The sequence below is a fragment of the Porites lutea genome, chromosome 5 (assembly GCF_958299795.1).
Source record: "Porites lutea chromosome 5, jaPorLute2.1, whole genome shotgun sequence".
NCBI classification, from domain to species: domain Eukaryota; kingdom Metazoa; phylum Cnidaria; class Anthozoa; order Scleractinia; family Poritidae; genus Porites; species Porites lutea.
In genome coordinates this window covers 7,301,015-7,317,297 of record NC_133205.1, presented here as the reverse complement: position 1 = coordinate 7,317,297, position 16,283 = coordinate 7,301,015, and the positions used below count along the sequence as shown (strand labels likewise).

Genomic DNA, 16,283 nt, shown 5'->3' with positions numbered 1-16,283 from the left:
CTACTCTGGTGTATTGATTTTCGTGGCAACCATTCACCATTTTCACATAGACCATAACACACCTTGTCTGTTCCTGAAAGCTTGCTTTTCCATCTTCGTCCACGTACCTGCATGATACTAGGATCTTTACGGTCCGACGACGCCATGGCAGCGAAAAAGTCGCTTAAAAAGTGAATTTACGTTCTTCAAGTCTTTATCGCGATTATTCCTACCCATTTACTTTATCAAAAGTAGGCGAGCCCCCCTGGAGTTGAATTCCTAGAATTCCTATCCAAGTTCAGAAAGAGCCGAAATTAAATTTCATCGCCGCTCGTCTACGTCCTCCATAAAATGTAAAATTAGGCAATTTTATATACGTCCTAGTCGTGCAAAAACGGCAAAAAAAATGTACAAGAAAGTGTGAAGAACGTGCAAAGTTGTCTTACCTTCTACACCTTTTGTCTTTTTGACGTTCTCGTTGCCATCGCGTCGTCGGATCGTTAAGTCCCTGTTTTTCACCTTACGCAGTTGCGCTGCGAGAGGATGGGGGAGCGGGTTTAAGTCTAATATACATATTCAAAAAAAAAGATTCCCGAACTCAACAGGCGTTAATCCGTGCGCAGTTAAGCTAAGTCACAATTTTTTCTGGATTTTTAAGTTACATTTATTCGTGATATTGACTGTTATAGACCCATATATATACAGGAAATAACTTCCTTTTCTCCAACCTGTCCTAGGCTCCCCCAGTCCTCGTCCGTAGTTTGGTGCAAAGGACGGAGGGTCTATCGTTCTTCTCTTTTCCCCCTTTCTCGAGTCATTCGCCTCGTCTCGGGTGATTTCTCAAGGTCCTGGGAAGGAGGATATGTCAACTGCATGACTGAGGTAATGTAGGAGCTGCTCGTAAGGTGTTTCCTCATTGGTCACAGAAAACAATACCACCCCATTGTTTATCATTATTTCCCATTGTTTGACGGTTAGGGCACCAAACCAATTGGCTTTTAGGGTTAGGAGAGCTGCTACATGACCGGCTCTACTTGTTGGGAGCACGTCATTAACTTTCTCAGAGCTTTACGCATTCTTTTGTTCCTTCCAAAATTCACCAACGGGTTTAACAGCCCGTTAAGCAAGAGAAGAAAAACGCTATATCCAACATAGGCTGGAACATTTGGCACGTTAGCTGTGATTAAAACCAAAGGAAGAATGGTACCAGGCAGAAAGAGCAACACCAACAGCAAAAGAATCCAGGCTACAGTGTTGGCCAGTCGTTTTTCCCTTTCATATACATTGCGTATGTTAATAACTTCCTCGGGGGGCGTCTTGTTACAGAACAAGAAAATATGAGAGAAGATTGTACAAAATATGCAAAGAAAATAAAACAAAAAAGCAATGATTTTGCCAAAAGGGAATGGACCATCGGACAAGCTTTCTAGGTACAACAAAGATGCAACTACTAAAGTTGCAACCCACGGGAGAGCTATCATCTTAAGGGCGCGAGATTTAGTCATGTGAGCACGGTACCACCACAGCTTTCGCACCGCTAAGTAACGGTCTATGCTGATAATTGCCATATTTCCAAGGGTTGCTTGCATAGACAGACCAGCAATGAGAGGGTTGGTTGTATTGTTAGGACACTTGTGTTCGTGTGTTAATACTAGTATGACTCTATAGAGAGCGTTCAAAGCAAATATTACATCAGTGATAGCCAAACTGCTCAGCATTAATTGTGGAGGGTGTTGCCGGAGGGATTGGGTGTGTGCTACAGTGATGACAACAAATGCGTTACAAACGAGTGACACAAAAATCACCAGTATTTGAGCAGGGATGATGATATAGTTGGTGATGTCTCTTAACTGTAGCTGGGTTTCCTTGTCGGAGAGGGCAACCATCAAGCACTTCTGATAAGGAAACAAGCTTGTGTTTTCTGCAGCCATCTTTTATTTCCTGAAACGCAGAGTCAAAAACATAGGCTTAGAAACACATTTCATGAAATGCGGAGATTTCTCAAAAATTCACCTCTTTGCATAGGACAATGAAATTGGGTCGAGTTACCATAAAATTCCGAAAATAAGCCCCGGGGTTTATTACATTTTTCAAAGGCCCTTTTTGAGGGGCTTTTATTCGGAGGGGCTTATCTACGGAGGGAAATTTGCGTTTGAAAATCGATTGGGCTAGCCTTATAGTTGGAAGTAAATGTACAGTTTTTGCTTTGTTTTACTTTGTATTTGAGGGCCATTTTCCAAGGACAAGCCCCTTAGGGGGCTTATATTTGGAGAGGCGATTTAACGGAGGGTTTTTTGTGTTACCGGTTTGGGAGGGCTTATATTTGGAAGGGCTTATTTTCGGATTTTTACGGCAACTTTCGCTTCTTGGACTGTTACTAGGGATAGGGAAAAAATAGAGAGAAGAAGTCGTTACGTCACGTTGCCATGGTAGCAAAATTGCTGAATCTCAACAAACCGTGTGGTCCTGCAAATAACGAAATTAAAAAAAGAAAAATTGACTTGTATGACTTTCCCCGGCTGAGCATGATTGCACTCAAGAACAAAGAGATACCCCATACTTTTCTTCCATTGTTCGACAATTGACATGATCGTCTCTGTCACACTTTTCTTCTCTATTGGCCAATAGCTGACCGGGGAGTCTCTGGTAACGATCCAACAAATAACTGTATAATATTTGCATTGCAGACCCATTGTCCCGTCAAGGGAACTAAGTTATAGGAGGAAACCGCGACTGCCAGGACAATATGTATAGGCATGCTAAGTAATGAGGGTATGCGACCTCAATCGCCACTAGGGGTGGTGGGAGGGGCGAAACTTGAAATCACTTGCACTGAAGACAGTTGAACTGGCCAAGACCAATTAATGCTAACCCGGGGCCGCAATGCATCATGCTACCAGCGCGCATGCCCGACACGACAGAGTTTAAAGATTTTCTTATTTCCCGCGTCAAGGGCCAATTGTGTATGCAGTGAGAATAGTATTCGAAGAATTTTATGACATAATTACATAAACTGCTGATAATTTGATGAAATGTGACATTATACAAATTACATTTATTTGGAATACTCAAGTAAGAAGAAGCTAAGAAACACCCAGCTTATACCCCTCACTTTTTGTGGAGGGTCTTTACCGATTTTCTTCTTAATTGCTTTATACTACCACATGAGAAATTTCTGCCACTTGATTGGCTTAGAGCAGTGGTATTTCAGCTTAATTTGAACTACCTACATTCGAAAATTACAAACCTTTTGTGGGTAGTAGTATAAACAAATAATAGCATGATTTGAACGTGATATTTTGCATAAATACCACTTGTGATATTTCAAAATTGTCTCAAATTTAACTCACCTGAACGGCTCGTGAAATGACGTATAACAATTTCGAAATATCACTCGTGGTATTTATGCCAAATATCACTACAAATCATGCTATTACCTATACTAATTGCTGTCGTTGCACTCAACCCACTAACATAGAGAAAAGCCTCCGCTCAAGGCAAGCTAAATTTCCAGGTGGAAAAGAGCCATTATTGGATAATGCTGCTGTTGAACGATTAAGTGCACTTGATTTTACAAAGATAAATCACATTAATATGTAAAAGATAAGGCGGGTTTTAAGGTGCCGCCTAAGATCGGAAAAGAAACGAAATAAAAAGGATTTCAGCTGTTCATTTTGCCAGCTGTTTGAGCAAAAATTTAGAAAACTGAATATATCTTATGTAAGAATGAATTCTGATTTAAAAATTCAAATCGCTGGTTTGAAAGATACCAGCAGGAAAGTTTTAAAAGATTCTGTCGAAATGAATTTTAGTTTAGAGCTGAAAAGTAGTAACTTGGATGGAAATGGTTCACGGTAACTCAGAATAAAGACCTCTCCAAAGCAATGATATCCCCTGTCTTGCTCAAAAGGTTTTTAAAAAACGAGTGGATGAAACTGGATTTTAATAAAACCAGCAAACTAATCACTAATGCCATTCATACGTGGCAAAACTGAAAACGCTTCTTATTTTTCCTGGTATCCAATGCGCCACAATTCGCATAATAGAGTCACGTGTGTGCGGACGAGTTCCTTGACTAAAAAACAAGCACTTTCTTTGTGAGAATTACTCTTTTTTGACCTTCGTCCGAATTTACGGCTGAACTGAACACCTTCTAAAGGAAGCCATTAGTTTTTTTAATACAGGGACTCATTTTGGGGCTTAAGGAGAAGCTTCTAAAGTGGAATTTTTTTTCTAATAATAAAGAAACAATGGGAGATTCTGCTTAGTTTTTGAATAGTTTTGACTGACGGGTTTCATAACCATTCCACTCAATTAACTATCGTTTTTGTGTTTCCAAAACTTAAAACTTTACATTCATTTATACGATTGTAACACCCCGTCCTTCCCAGAAAAGTAGGAGTTTGAGCTAAGTCGGTTGAACACATACTGAAGTGATAATGAAATACAAGAGGACGAATAAATATTTGAACTTACATCGAGGAGTGAATATAATAGAGTAAATAACGCTCATTTTAACAAAAGTATGGAAGAGAACATGACGAAGCATTTGTTTCAGCGAAAATGATTAAGTTTTTAGATTTTTAGGAATAAGCCAAATATGCGCTCACAATATATTTGAAAGCGGCCCTGTGAGACAATTTCCCGCAAGCGTGAACACCTGTCATCTAATCAGAGTGGACTAGACAGGATTACTTCTGTCAGTTTTCATTGTGGTAATCATGATCAGCCAGGGGCACCCGACGGTATTTTTCCGCAAAAAAAAACTGTTCAAAAGAGAAAATATTGCCTACACATTTCTAAAGCTCGACAACGTCTAAAACTTTCAAGATAACCGTTCAATTCGTCAGTATAAAGATATTCGAAGATTTCTTTCTACATACTTACGCTCTTCGGATGTTGTGTTCTTCTCATTTTATTACAAAGATGTTGCGATTATTGTTTTTTTTATAAAAAAGGTCTCTCGAAAATTTCGGTTCAGAGACTGAGAGACAAGACGTCCCCTAGAATTTTCTTATAAAAGTACGGCTACTACGTCTCGCTCTTGACCGGACCCATAAGGATAACTGACAGTCTAAGATGAGATAAAAAGCCACCTAAAACTTTTGACACGACCAAACTGTTCCCCCAAGATATCCGAAAGGATAAAAGGAGTTTAGGGCAGCAACAAATTGATCAAACACTTCCCAGGTTTCTAAAGCATAGAGAAACACTTTGAGACACTTCGGCGAATCGCTATGCACTCTCGTCGAGATTACATTGAACTTGACTGCATGAAAACACATTCAAGTTTCCTCTGCTTACTACCCCTCTAATTTTTAACCCCACTAGTGAAGAAGGGTCAAAACTTGCTAAATGTACACCAGTAAATCGTAATTGAAATTGCATGACATCGCCTCTAGCTTACACATAGGCTTTAAAAGGGTTTTAATGTTAATGCAGTGCTCGAAACATTTGCTATTTTCATTGCGGAATCTCTTAATGATCAATATTCCCCTTGACCATTTGCGGCAAGTTTTCTCCAAACTTGCCGGGTTTTTTTTCCAGTCTATAAATATCCTTCATTTTCGATCTTTTTACGCTTTTCAACTCAGAAGAAGATTGTTTCCAAAATTCGGAGCACTAAAAATACACATTTTAAAATTCACTCATATCAAAATTCCTTTAAAAAAATTCATAACGAAATCCTACAATCTGGCCAAATAACTCCCTGACTCTCTTATAACTTTGCCAAGAACTTATATTTTCCTTTGCTTTTGATTTCCCTGACATAAAGGGAAGTTAAAAAAAATGTTTTTTTCCGAACTTTTTACTAAACATGGCGACTCTGGATTTTTCTAGTAGTTCAACTTACTTTCAAATCCAATTGTATGTAAGTTATACTCCACTAAATATATGCAATTACCCGTTTTCAACGCCGGTTAACGTACATCACCAATAAAAAAAGCGTTTTTTCCTTGATTCGTTCGGTTAGCTTCGTGCTGCGTCTAAGACGAGAGGTTATTTGTGCACAAAATGCCACTGGAACAACACAATATTGCTCTTAAGGCCACCGATTTTATCACATTTGAATAAGTTCATTTACGGATTATTTGCGGATCGGATCTCACCTCACGATTCAATTATTGGCCATTGCTAACTAAGGTGAACGTTCAAAAGATATAACAATTGTCAGGAAAAGAGTGAGTTTTCGGAAACGTCATTAATTTTAACTTCCCTGATCTTTATCAATTGTTAATTTGATTTTGAATGCATTTTAACTTATCTCCTTATTGATATGGCAATGCCTACTGCCTGACAGAGCTATGGCTGGCGAAAATCAGTCTTCATGCAGTTTAACTTGTTTTAATCTTTACTATTTTAAACGCAGAAATGATAAACTGTATTTTTCATCATTTTTAACTGTCCGTAAAACTAAAAAATGTATTAATAAGTTATTTTAGCGTTTTGGGGGTCTGTTTTTAGGTGAGCGGTACATGCGCGTAGTAACTCAGTTATAATCTCTACTGAAACAATTGCCAGCGAAAAATTTATGGAACTCTAAACAACTGCGGTGATTATCACGGTGGATGTACTTTGGCCAGAAAAATAAAGGCAAATGAACATATACTGTCTAAAAGACTAAAGGACAAACAGGGAAGGAAGGCTAATACTACCGTAAAAAATGAAATTCAAAAATTGTTTGAATGCAGAGGTCTGTAGACAGACGTCACTTAAAGTGTAAAATAAAACAAAACTGCATGCAGGGCTGGCACTACGGTAAAGGGCGAATTTTGTTAGCCGAAATATTGGCCTATAATAAGTCAGCCTTTTGCCGTAGTTCAAGTCCTGCATTCAGTTTTGTTGTAAAAATGACCTCTTACTAGCTTAGTTACTGACAACAACCTGGCTCACCAATCCATGCAACAGAGCAGTATTGTACCGTTAGGCAGTTAGTGCCCACCAAGAGCTTCTCCCCACGGGGTCGGGGCACTCCCCTGTTTGGCGTCAGAGGGTATGTGCCGCTGGAATAGGGTGTCTTTTTGGATCGGAAGTCTTTAAAAGACTGTGAAGAGTGTGAGTGTAGCGATGAACGGTCTACAAGTCTGGCACTAACATCTTCTCGCCCCCCCCCCCCCTCACCCCCCCAAAAAATAAAAATAATATTGAGAAAATAGCTTCATAAATTACTTAATTCTGTATGCGAAATGAAATGAATCAGGGTCAAGAAATTAGGTCTTCTTGTCTTAATCAGGATAGCGAAATGAACGGTTTTTGGCTTAGGGTCGGGTCGTTTGATGGCCTCGGAGGTACACCTCTACCCAAACTCCCTTCCCCCCCGGGTTGGTTCCTTCCTGTATAAAGGCACCAATTACGGATCATAGCTTGTAAAACTGACTCAAATTCTCTTCTGAAGGCTAGAGCGATTTTCGTTTGACCTTGAGCGAAACTAAAACAACAAACGAACAAGAATAATTTATATAATTACCAATTTGATTAATTCCGCGATCAGACTCAAATGCACAAGGCTTTCTGTTAATCTACTAAGTGAACTCGCAAGGCATTCCTAATTAAGAAAAGATTACTTTAAAATAATTTGGGGCAACTGAAACTGGGCTGATAATATTTATTGGACAATCGAGTGATATTTATTGCACTTCAGGGCTTTTTTTTCCTCGATTTTTCTACTGTCCATATTTCAATCTTTGAATTAGTAGCCGACAGAAAAAATAGTAATAATGAAATAACGAACACTTCTTTCAATAGCTCCATTTAAACAACACAAAGCAAATCACACAATCAAATTTGTCAGAAAGGTTGTCCAAGGTTTAAATGCTTTACAGAGCCAAAAAATAACTAAGCGGAACACACCCAAACTTGGTAAAAATGGCAAAAAAAAAAAAACTGCAAAAAATATCGGTCCAAAAAGAAGTAAGGACCCAAAATACCTGAACGTGATCACTGAAAGGGCCGCGCCGAAAGGGAAAAGTGCAACGAGTGAAAAAGAGGAAAAAAGGTCAAGGAAAAATGAAAGGCTTCATGAATAGGCCTTTAAAATCAACTTTGTAGACGTATTATTTTTGTCTTATATCCGACCGGAAAGGAAACGGTGATAACGTTTCTCCTGAATTCAACTGGCAAATACAATTTTGGAAGCAAGGAGCAGCGTTACAAAAAAGAAGAATCGGATCCTAATGAAGGATCTTATCAGCTTTAAGTTGAAATATCGAACAAAAGAAGCTTTATGTATATTCTCGACTGTAAAATGATCAGCTTTGCTTCTTTTGTTTGAATTGAAAAATAGTGTGCCAAAAGGTCCCTACATTTTTATATCGCGCGATAAAAAAAAAAACAATTTATCGCGCGATAAATTGAGAATTATCGCGTCGAGCAATAATTTGAATTTATCGCGCGATAATTCTCAATTTATCGAGCAATAATTTATCTTATCGCGCGATATAAAAATGTAGGTACCGTGTCCTCTATGGGCCACCGTACATTTCTCAGTTTTAACACTCCTCACTTTCGAAAGAAGGTCAAGTGCAAAGACTCAAACGTAATAATGAGTTTTATTATATAACCGTCAATCAAATACCAGGTGAGTTTCGCGCGGAACATCATAACTTTAGACGTGAAAAGATCACCGTTTCTAGGGCTACGTGACACAAATCGCCCCTTCCCCTCAAAAAAGAAAAATAAATAAATAAATAAAAATAAATAAGGTAAAATGACTTGATATTACATTGGTGTTATTAAAATAAATAGAACATAACATGACCGCCTGGAGGTACGAATTTTTTCTTCTAGTTTACAAAAATATTTTTCAACATTGGAAGGGAAATTACTTATTCTGCGCGGCCATGTTAAATCTTCTGTTTACTAGAATGAGGCCCCGTCCACAAGTATCCGGATATATGTGAATCCGCAAATTTTTCTTTCCGGATTCAAAAATTTCCACGTCCACACGTATGCGTATGCAGATCGAATTTGTCCGTCCACACGTATCCGACACGTATCCGGATTCACTCTGATTCACTCTAGTACCCAGGACTCCTCTGGGAATATTTGCAACAGAGTATGCGTCGTAAGCGCGCGAAATTTGCATCTTGCTCTGCCTTGAGAGAACCTGGGAACGAGGTTGCCATCTTGACTGCAGTATTCACGGTAAAGAACTGGGCTCGAACTTGTTGCGTCACCAAATAAAAGAATATCCGAATTTCGCGTTCACACGATTGCGGATTCATAGCGTATTCAAAATGTTAACTCCAAACCGGAGTACTCAAAACTGTACTTAAATAAATAAGAGTTGAAAATGGTAATCTGATCCGTCTAAAATCGACATCTTTTTCCGTGTTTTATTACTGTTCTGTATTTGTTGCAGATGGGAAGAGGTTAGGAGAGGAGAGTGTTATGGGTGCCTGATAGAGGAGTAGAGGGCTTGTTAAAAACGTGAATTTTCAGGAGTGCTATACACATGGAAAGGGGAGACGATTTCGTATTATTTTGTATCCGTCATTGACCAAGCGTGAGGTCAAGATGACTAGCATGTCCCGCCTAACAAACCTGGCGCCAATTGTTCGAAAGGTGTATAGCTCTATTCACTGGATAGCGCATTTGGTCTCCCCAATACTTATTCGTTGGGTAGCGATTTATTCGGTGAATAGCACTATCCATCTTTTGAACAACAGGGGCCTGGTCAATAAAGGATTACTTATACGGCCAAAAAGAGAAAATTTTCTCGCATACCAACGCGGGAAGTCCCGAGCGAGCAAGATGAGTTCATCTTGCCTCCTGGGGTAGCCAATCAGAACACATTTTTCGCTTCATCTTGCCCGCTCATGAACTCAGCCATATAATAAGAACAGTTAAAATTGAAGTAACATCTCAAGCTCACTTCGCATAGTAGTAAAAGAATAATGTCCTTTGCAATGTTTTCGTAACGGACTTTAAGTCACTAATAGTGAACGGCCTGTTTACATGGAGGTGGGGGACCCTAGGTAGATAAGGTAACCCGCTTAGTTGGGTTAACCGGCTGTCCATAATATATAGATTTAGCCAGGGTTAAAAGCAAAGCTCTGGTTAATAATACTTATAAACAGAAAAAATTAAATCGTATAATGTTAAACAGGGACTGCAATGAAAATGGCATCAAGATCAATAGATCTAATTAGAAAAAAAAACAAATTGCACGTGCAGCACACTTTTTTTTCTAATTAGCAAAAAGACAAATTTGTACGTGCAGCACGCTTTTTGTCTTTTTTTGCCGTTGTTTTGCACAACGACAACGCTGTTTTGTAGGACTAAATCGTCAAACTTCCTAGTTACACAATATTTTTATGGAGGAATTGTCGTTTGTGCTTACCCAATATTTTGTCTCCTGTGTTAATGTTTGCTTTTGTTTTTCACTGCCCCTCATTTTCACCTTGCTGGCCGGTAGCATTTCTCATTGTCTCACCGCCGCTTGGAATTTTCATGTTTTTCTTCCCACAAAATTCAGTCACTCGCTCTAGCTCTTTCACTGTTATCCACGTGAGTGTAAACATCAAAAATAACGTCGAAAAAGACAGGACAGTGTTGTTGTTTTTTCTTTCTTAAAGTCCAGGCGGCCACGCGATTTCTTTCCAAATAAAACCTTGACTTGCATTTCGGTTGCCATACCTGTTGAATTATTTTACAGTGGTATACCTGTGGTGCGGACGGACTCTCGGGCGGTCGGTGTACGGTCACGTGATTACAAAATTTTCTCGGATGGGTAGTTTACGACATTTTCTTACCCATGGTGCTCTGGTACGCGCGCTTCGCGCGCGAGAGCTCTGCTATACCCTGTGGAGGTTGGGGACCTCAGGTAGGTGAGGTAACCCGCCTGTCCATATAATCTCTCATTTTAATTTGATCACGGTTAGATGATTGGTAGGGTGACCATATGAGAGATTATATGGACAGGCGGGTTACCCCACCTAAGCGGGTAACCTAACCTACCTGAGGTCCCCCACCTCCATGTAAACAGACCCTGTTTCAGACATAAAACAAATCATATTACCTGAAAACATAAAATATTTTATGATGTGAATGTTCTATACAAGTTTGCTCAATATGTTGCAGAATAAAAGCTTAACTTATGATTTTCAAAGCGAGGGTATGCAACGCATCTTTAGCTGAAATTAACTGCTTTTTAGAAAGAGCCATAAAAGATCTCTTATCTGCAGCTAAACATACTGTATTTACAATGTTGCTTTCTCAAAGAATCAGCTGAACACAAAAGTCTCGTCAACAAACCCCTTCACAAAGGTGACGACGACAATGATGATGATGATGATGATAAAACCTTGGTTGGTTTGAAACGGTGAACGCATGTTTACCTGACCAGTTACAAACTATGAAGGTGGAAATGATCCAGAACGTGAAAAAATTCAAAACGGGAATCGAACCGGCCTGACCTTTGCGACGACTCGACGCAACGCTCTGTCCATTAAGCTACTGGAGAGCAGGCCACTGTGACGATCATTTCCACTTTCATGTCTTTATTCGCAGTTCAAAATATGTCATTTCATATACTTCCATTCATGTCTCCGAACTGAGAGATGTAATGAGAAGAAACTAATTCACATACTAAATTGTTTTTCTGTGTATTAATATTAGAGAGGTTAAGCATCACATTTACGTCAAAGGGCAAACGCGAATTTGTACCATGTGACCAAGTTTTCACTTCACATGTCGTTTACTGTTCATTATCTCTACACCTACATGAGTAGCTTCACGCAATTTTTATCAATAAGAATTGTTTTGAGCTGTTTTTATCTGCTCATTTTCTATTTTGAGAAATGCTCAATTTGAATCTGACGTTTGCCGCTTGCTGTATACGTGAAGCTTAAACTCTCAATTTTATCACGGACAACCGATACCTTTTTCCTCCGTAAAGTGGACAAAAAACTCCCGGCCATAATTTCTCGTGACCTTCAGAAACATTAGAGAGATTTTGAGTCACGTTAATGGCAAACGACAAACGTGAATTTGTTCCACAGCACGTGACAAGGCTTCCCCTTTACTGGTCTTTAACAGTTCTTTTCTTTTACAAAAAATAAGTAGTTTTGAACTGTTTTATCTGCTGATTTTATATTTTGAGAAATTCTCAACAAGAGTCTGCCGTTTGCTGTAAACGTGATTTTAAATCCCATGATTGTTGTTTTGGTTCATCACGCGTCGCATAATAACGCAACTAAATGAAAAGCCATCTATTTGTGTCGTAATAGCCCGGCAGATGTCTCCTTCACATCAGATTAGACTTGGCGCTCTTTTGTTCACACAAGTCTTTGCTGTTCACACCACTGGCTGGGGTTCGCTGGTGGGAGGTCGTTTTGGGGTCACTCTCTGTTCACCCGGCAACAATTCTCCTTCGTACAAGTTTTCTGTTGAAAACAAGACAATAAAAAAGTCAGACGAGAGGCTTCAATATACCACAGGCCGCCAAATGTCACAGGGTTGGCTTGTTGACGGATAATTCAAATTCCTAGCGAGGACCTAAACTCACGTAGCTGGATGTCATTTTACCAGCGAAGACTGTGTTGTACTTAGGTTTGCATTGTTGAGAACATTCGTGACTGCTATATAAGTTGTTTTGTTGTGGCCTCGTTTTAGTAGTTTTTGCAGACCTCGTGGTTACGAAGAAAGATGTAGCTGAAGCGTTTTTGACTTTGTTCCTCTTCGGCTTTCTACTATTTCTTACTTGTACTCGTGGACAGGATTGTGGACATTAAACCTGTTGAGATTTTCGGCGATTTATTTGCTGTGCACTGGATTTCTTTCCCCTCAGCATATTTTGGCAGGGTCGTTGCCACAGCGCATGGCACCAATTACCGCGAGCCCGTAACAGTTCCTCCCCCATGAGAGATAAGGGACTTTAAACAACAACGATTGCGACGGCTACGAAAACGTCACTTAAAAAGTGAATTCGCACTGCTTCAAACTTTATCGCGCTTATTCCATCTCGTTTAATTCGTCAAATGTTGGCAATTGTTTTTTTTGGAGTTGAGTTCTAAAGGACTGTATCAAAGTTCAGTTAAAGAAAAAGAAAATTGCTGTCTTGTGTTTTGTCCTCGACAAAACGTGTTGCACGTGCAAAGTTGTTGTTTTAGCAATATCAACCTAGTGCTTTTTTGCCGTTCTCGTTGACGTCGCGATCGTCGTTGCTTAAGCTTCCTAAAGACCACCAGTATCGGAAACCACGTTCTCTGCTCTCCCGGGAGGGCTACTTGGGCTAATTTTTGGTGGGTATGTGCCGCTAGCCTGTCAGAGCCTCTACTCCATTATAGTCTATTCTGTGGCCAATCATAGACGCTATCTTAGTCACTTTTGGGCAAATAAGTAATTTTCGCGATCCCAACTTAGTCACTTTCTATTTTTATGAATTAAACCATTTTTTAAATGGAATAAAGAACACTTTATCTTTCACCACGGGTACAAATATTCTGGTCCGTTTGTTAACCGAAAATATGAAGAACTGTTTCACCCAAAAAATCCGAAAATGTGCGACCCCATTCTGGTAACTCTATAGAAAATGCGACCCCATTATAGTCAATCCAGTCGTGAAAATGCGACCCCATCCAGCGGTACATCCCCATTAGCCTCCCATAAGGAAGTACCCCCTCCCCCGGTCTGCTCTTTACGAACTGTGTGCGGACTCTTTAACGTCCTACAGAATTTATGTGTAAGGGTTGTGAGACGGGACCTACGGTTTATCGTCCTTATCCAAGATGACTAGAAAGTCTAACCGTTTGCAGTATCTTTACAAATGAAGCACTTTCTTCTCAGTTATTTAAAGACTTTAAATGTTGGTCCCGCCGGGGTTTGAACCAGCGACCCCCCGCTCGGCAGACCGGCGCTTATCCAACTGAGCTAACTGGGCGGCGGTTAACTCATTCAAAGTCAGCAACACTGTACTTACTTGCAGTGTAGTCTTTTGTGGGTTGCAGAGCCACGAGAATCCAGCCCAATACCGCTCCTAACACGCGCATTAGATTGATGATCCTCCACGTGTCCAGCAGTGAGGATGTCTCGGTGTCATTCCTTCAAATACGGAATGTTAAAATTAAAGGTTTTTTATGCCGAAAAGTGCGCTTAGCTTATCCAGGTAGTTTACAAGCACTCCACTCAAACAATGAGAAAAAAATGTTTCAAATATATTCTACTTATTAACCCCGTTCGTTCGGTCATTACAGGGAAATCTCAGACCGAGGACTTGATGTATTGACCGAGCGATAGCAAGCTCACAATGTTTATCACCGCTGTTTGTGCTGCCTCGTACCCAGAAGTCTCTCTTTTGATGAAAATGTGCGCGCAAAGGAAGGCGGGAAGGAGACAACGGGCGCCTACCGTCTGTACCCTTCCCATGGCCCCTTGCGGTTCATCACCAGTAACTCGTTTCGCGCTCGCCTCTCCCATGCGAAAAACGAAGCGACTGAGGAGGAGGCTGGCTGTTTGTGTTTAATTTTTTGATCAAACTACGATGTCCCAAGAACAATAGTCTCTATAACACCATACTAACCGCTCAGCCACTTACCAAAGGTGTGCATGTTCTTTGTAAAGACTAATTCGGTCATCAATATTTGCTACACTAATAGAGAACACAAGAGCAAAGAGATACGCTGTAAATAAAGAAAACAGAGTGGTATTAAGATCAGTGTTGAGGGGTATGGTTTTTTGAAATCACATTTTAACTGAAGTTACTAAATCAGTAAAAGAGCAAGTTCTGTTGCAGTTAGAAATTTCAAGTAGAGAGTCGTTAAGTTTTGATTTTTTTTTTCTTACCACTTATTGAGAGTATCCTGGAAGGTCTTGTAAGTAAGCCTTGAAAAAATCCAGACCGTGGATTCGCCATGTCATATCTTTAAAAACAAGGATATACATTGGTTCTAAGTTCTAAGTGCAGGGTGGGAGGCCTGTGTTCTTGTCTGTTTTGGAGTTTGTTTTAATTTCTCAGAAATAACATTACTATTACTGATTTACAACAACAGAGGCTTTAAGATCCGACGGAGCGACGGCAACGAAAACGCAAAACAAAAACAACAGGTTTACTAGGAAAAACAACAACTTCGCACATGCACCACACTTTTTTGTACATTGCTTTGCTGTTTATGCACGACTACGACGTGAAATTGTCTATTTGTACGTTTTACGGAGGAGGTAAACAAGTGAAGGCGAAATTTTCTTTCTCTTTCTGAACTTGGATATGGTTCCGAGGAATTAAACTTCAGGAGGGTTTGACAAAGTGAATGTTGGTCGTTTCGCCTACACTGAGGTCGATTCGCTTACAGGATCTTAGTTGTTTCGCCCACACGTCTAAGGTTGATCAGTTACGTTAAAAATTGCCGATAAGTAACTGGAACAAGTCAAAAAAAGTGGCCTTTGTGGAGAGGTGACCGTTAGTAGAGTTTCAACAGTATTTGATTGGTCCCACTCAAAAATTCGTCCAATGCCGTTTGAACGTAGCCTAAATAGAGAGGAAAAGTGTGTCGTCACGTTACCATGGTGACAAGATTTCTGGATCACAACAGTAAGGAGCTCGAGCAACTACGACAGCAACGAAACTGCACTTTTTTTTATTGTTTTTAGGTTTAAAAATGACACGTCGAACCAATCGACTCAATAAGATCAGTCAGAAATTTTCTTCCGAACGAGGCTAAGTATACATTATCATACACAGTTTTAATTATTAGTTTGGTTCTTGGCATGTGAAAATCGACGTTTGTCCCGGAGACGATCTTCAGACGTTCTATCCGTCTGGAGCAGGCGGATAGAACGTGTTGGATGATCCAAACTCATTCAGACGAACTTAACAGAGCCAGACGTCGAACTTTTCATGAAGTTATCTCAATAAGTTAAGTTCGTCTCATGAAAAGTTCGACGTTTGGCTTAGGCTGGGCGTTACTTGAAATATCTTAAATGCAATCTTCAGTAAGAAAAATGAAACACAAACCTGTCAAAAACAGAGACTGTACAGATGGCAAAGAGCATATAGTAAAGGGACTGAAGAGGTTGTGCCAGCTTGTAATAGTTTTCTAAGAAGTTTTCATTCGCCGTTCCATTGTTACTCAGCGAGTACACAAAAATAACCTGACAAAGTGAAAGTCCTGACAAATAGAACAACAGGAAGATTTGAAATTTATTTGTTTGTCCCACCATGCAAGTGCAGCACTGTGAAATACATCTTGTTACAGTTCAAGTCTTTAATCAGCAACATTGTTTGTTGAGACACTTTTCCCCAAGGACATTTCTCAAGTTTTGATTACACTACATCGAATTCAAAAGGGAAGGTAAAGCTTTCTCTT

At 39.8% G+C, this 16,283-nt stretch overlaps 1 protein-coding gene across 2 annotated transcripts in view; it reads right to left on the bottom strand.

The window, feature by feature from the left end:
• Nucleotides 1-11,001: 11,001 nt before the first annotated feature.
• Nucleotides 11,002-16,283, bottom strand: part of LOC140938668 (transmembrane protein 237-like) — a 12,418-nt gene continuing 7,136 nt past the window's right edge. For both annotated transcript variants that reach the window (XM_073388163.1, XM_073388164.1), the window contains exons 8-12: nucleotides 15,932-16,085; nucleotides 14,764-14,840; nucleotides 14,516-14,600; nucleotides 13,901-14,022; nucleotides 11,002-12,365 (exon numbers count right to left, since the gene is read on the bottom strand). In XM_073388163.1, coding sequence (XP_073244264.1) covers nucleotides 12,277-12,365; nucleotides 13,901-14,022; nucleotides 14,516-14,600; nucleotides 14,764-14,840; nucleotides 15,932-16,085 — 527 coding nt within the window. In that variant the 3' untranslated portion in view covers nucleotides 11,002-12,276. The remainder of the gene's footprint in view (nucleotides 12,366-13,900; nucleotides 14,023-14,515; nucleotides 14,601-14,763; nucleotides 14,841-15,931; nucleotides 16,086-16,283) is intronic.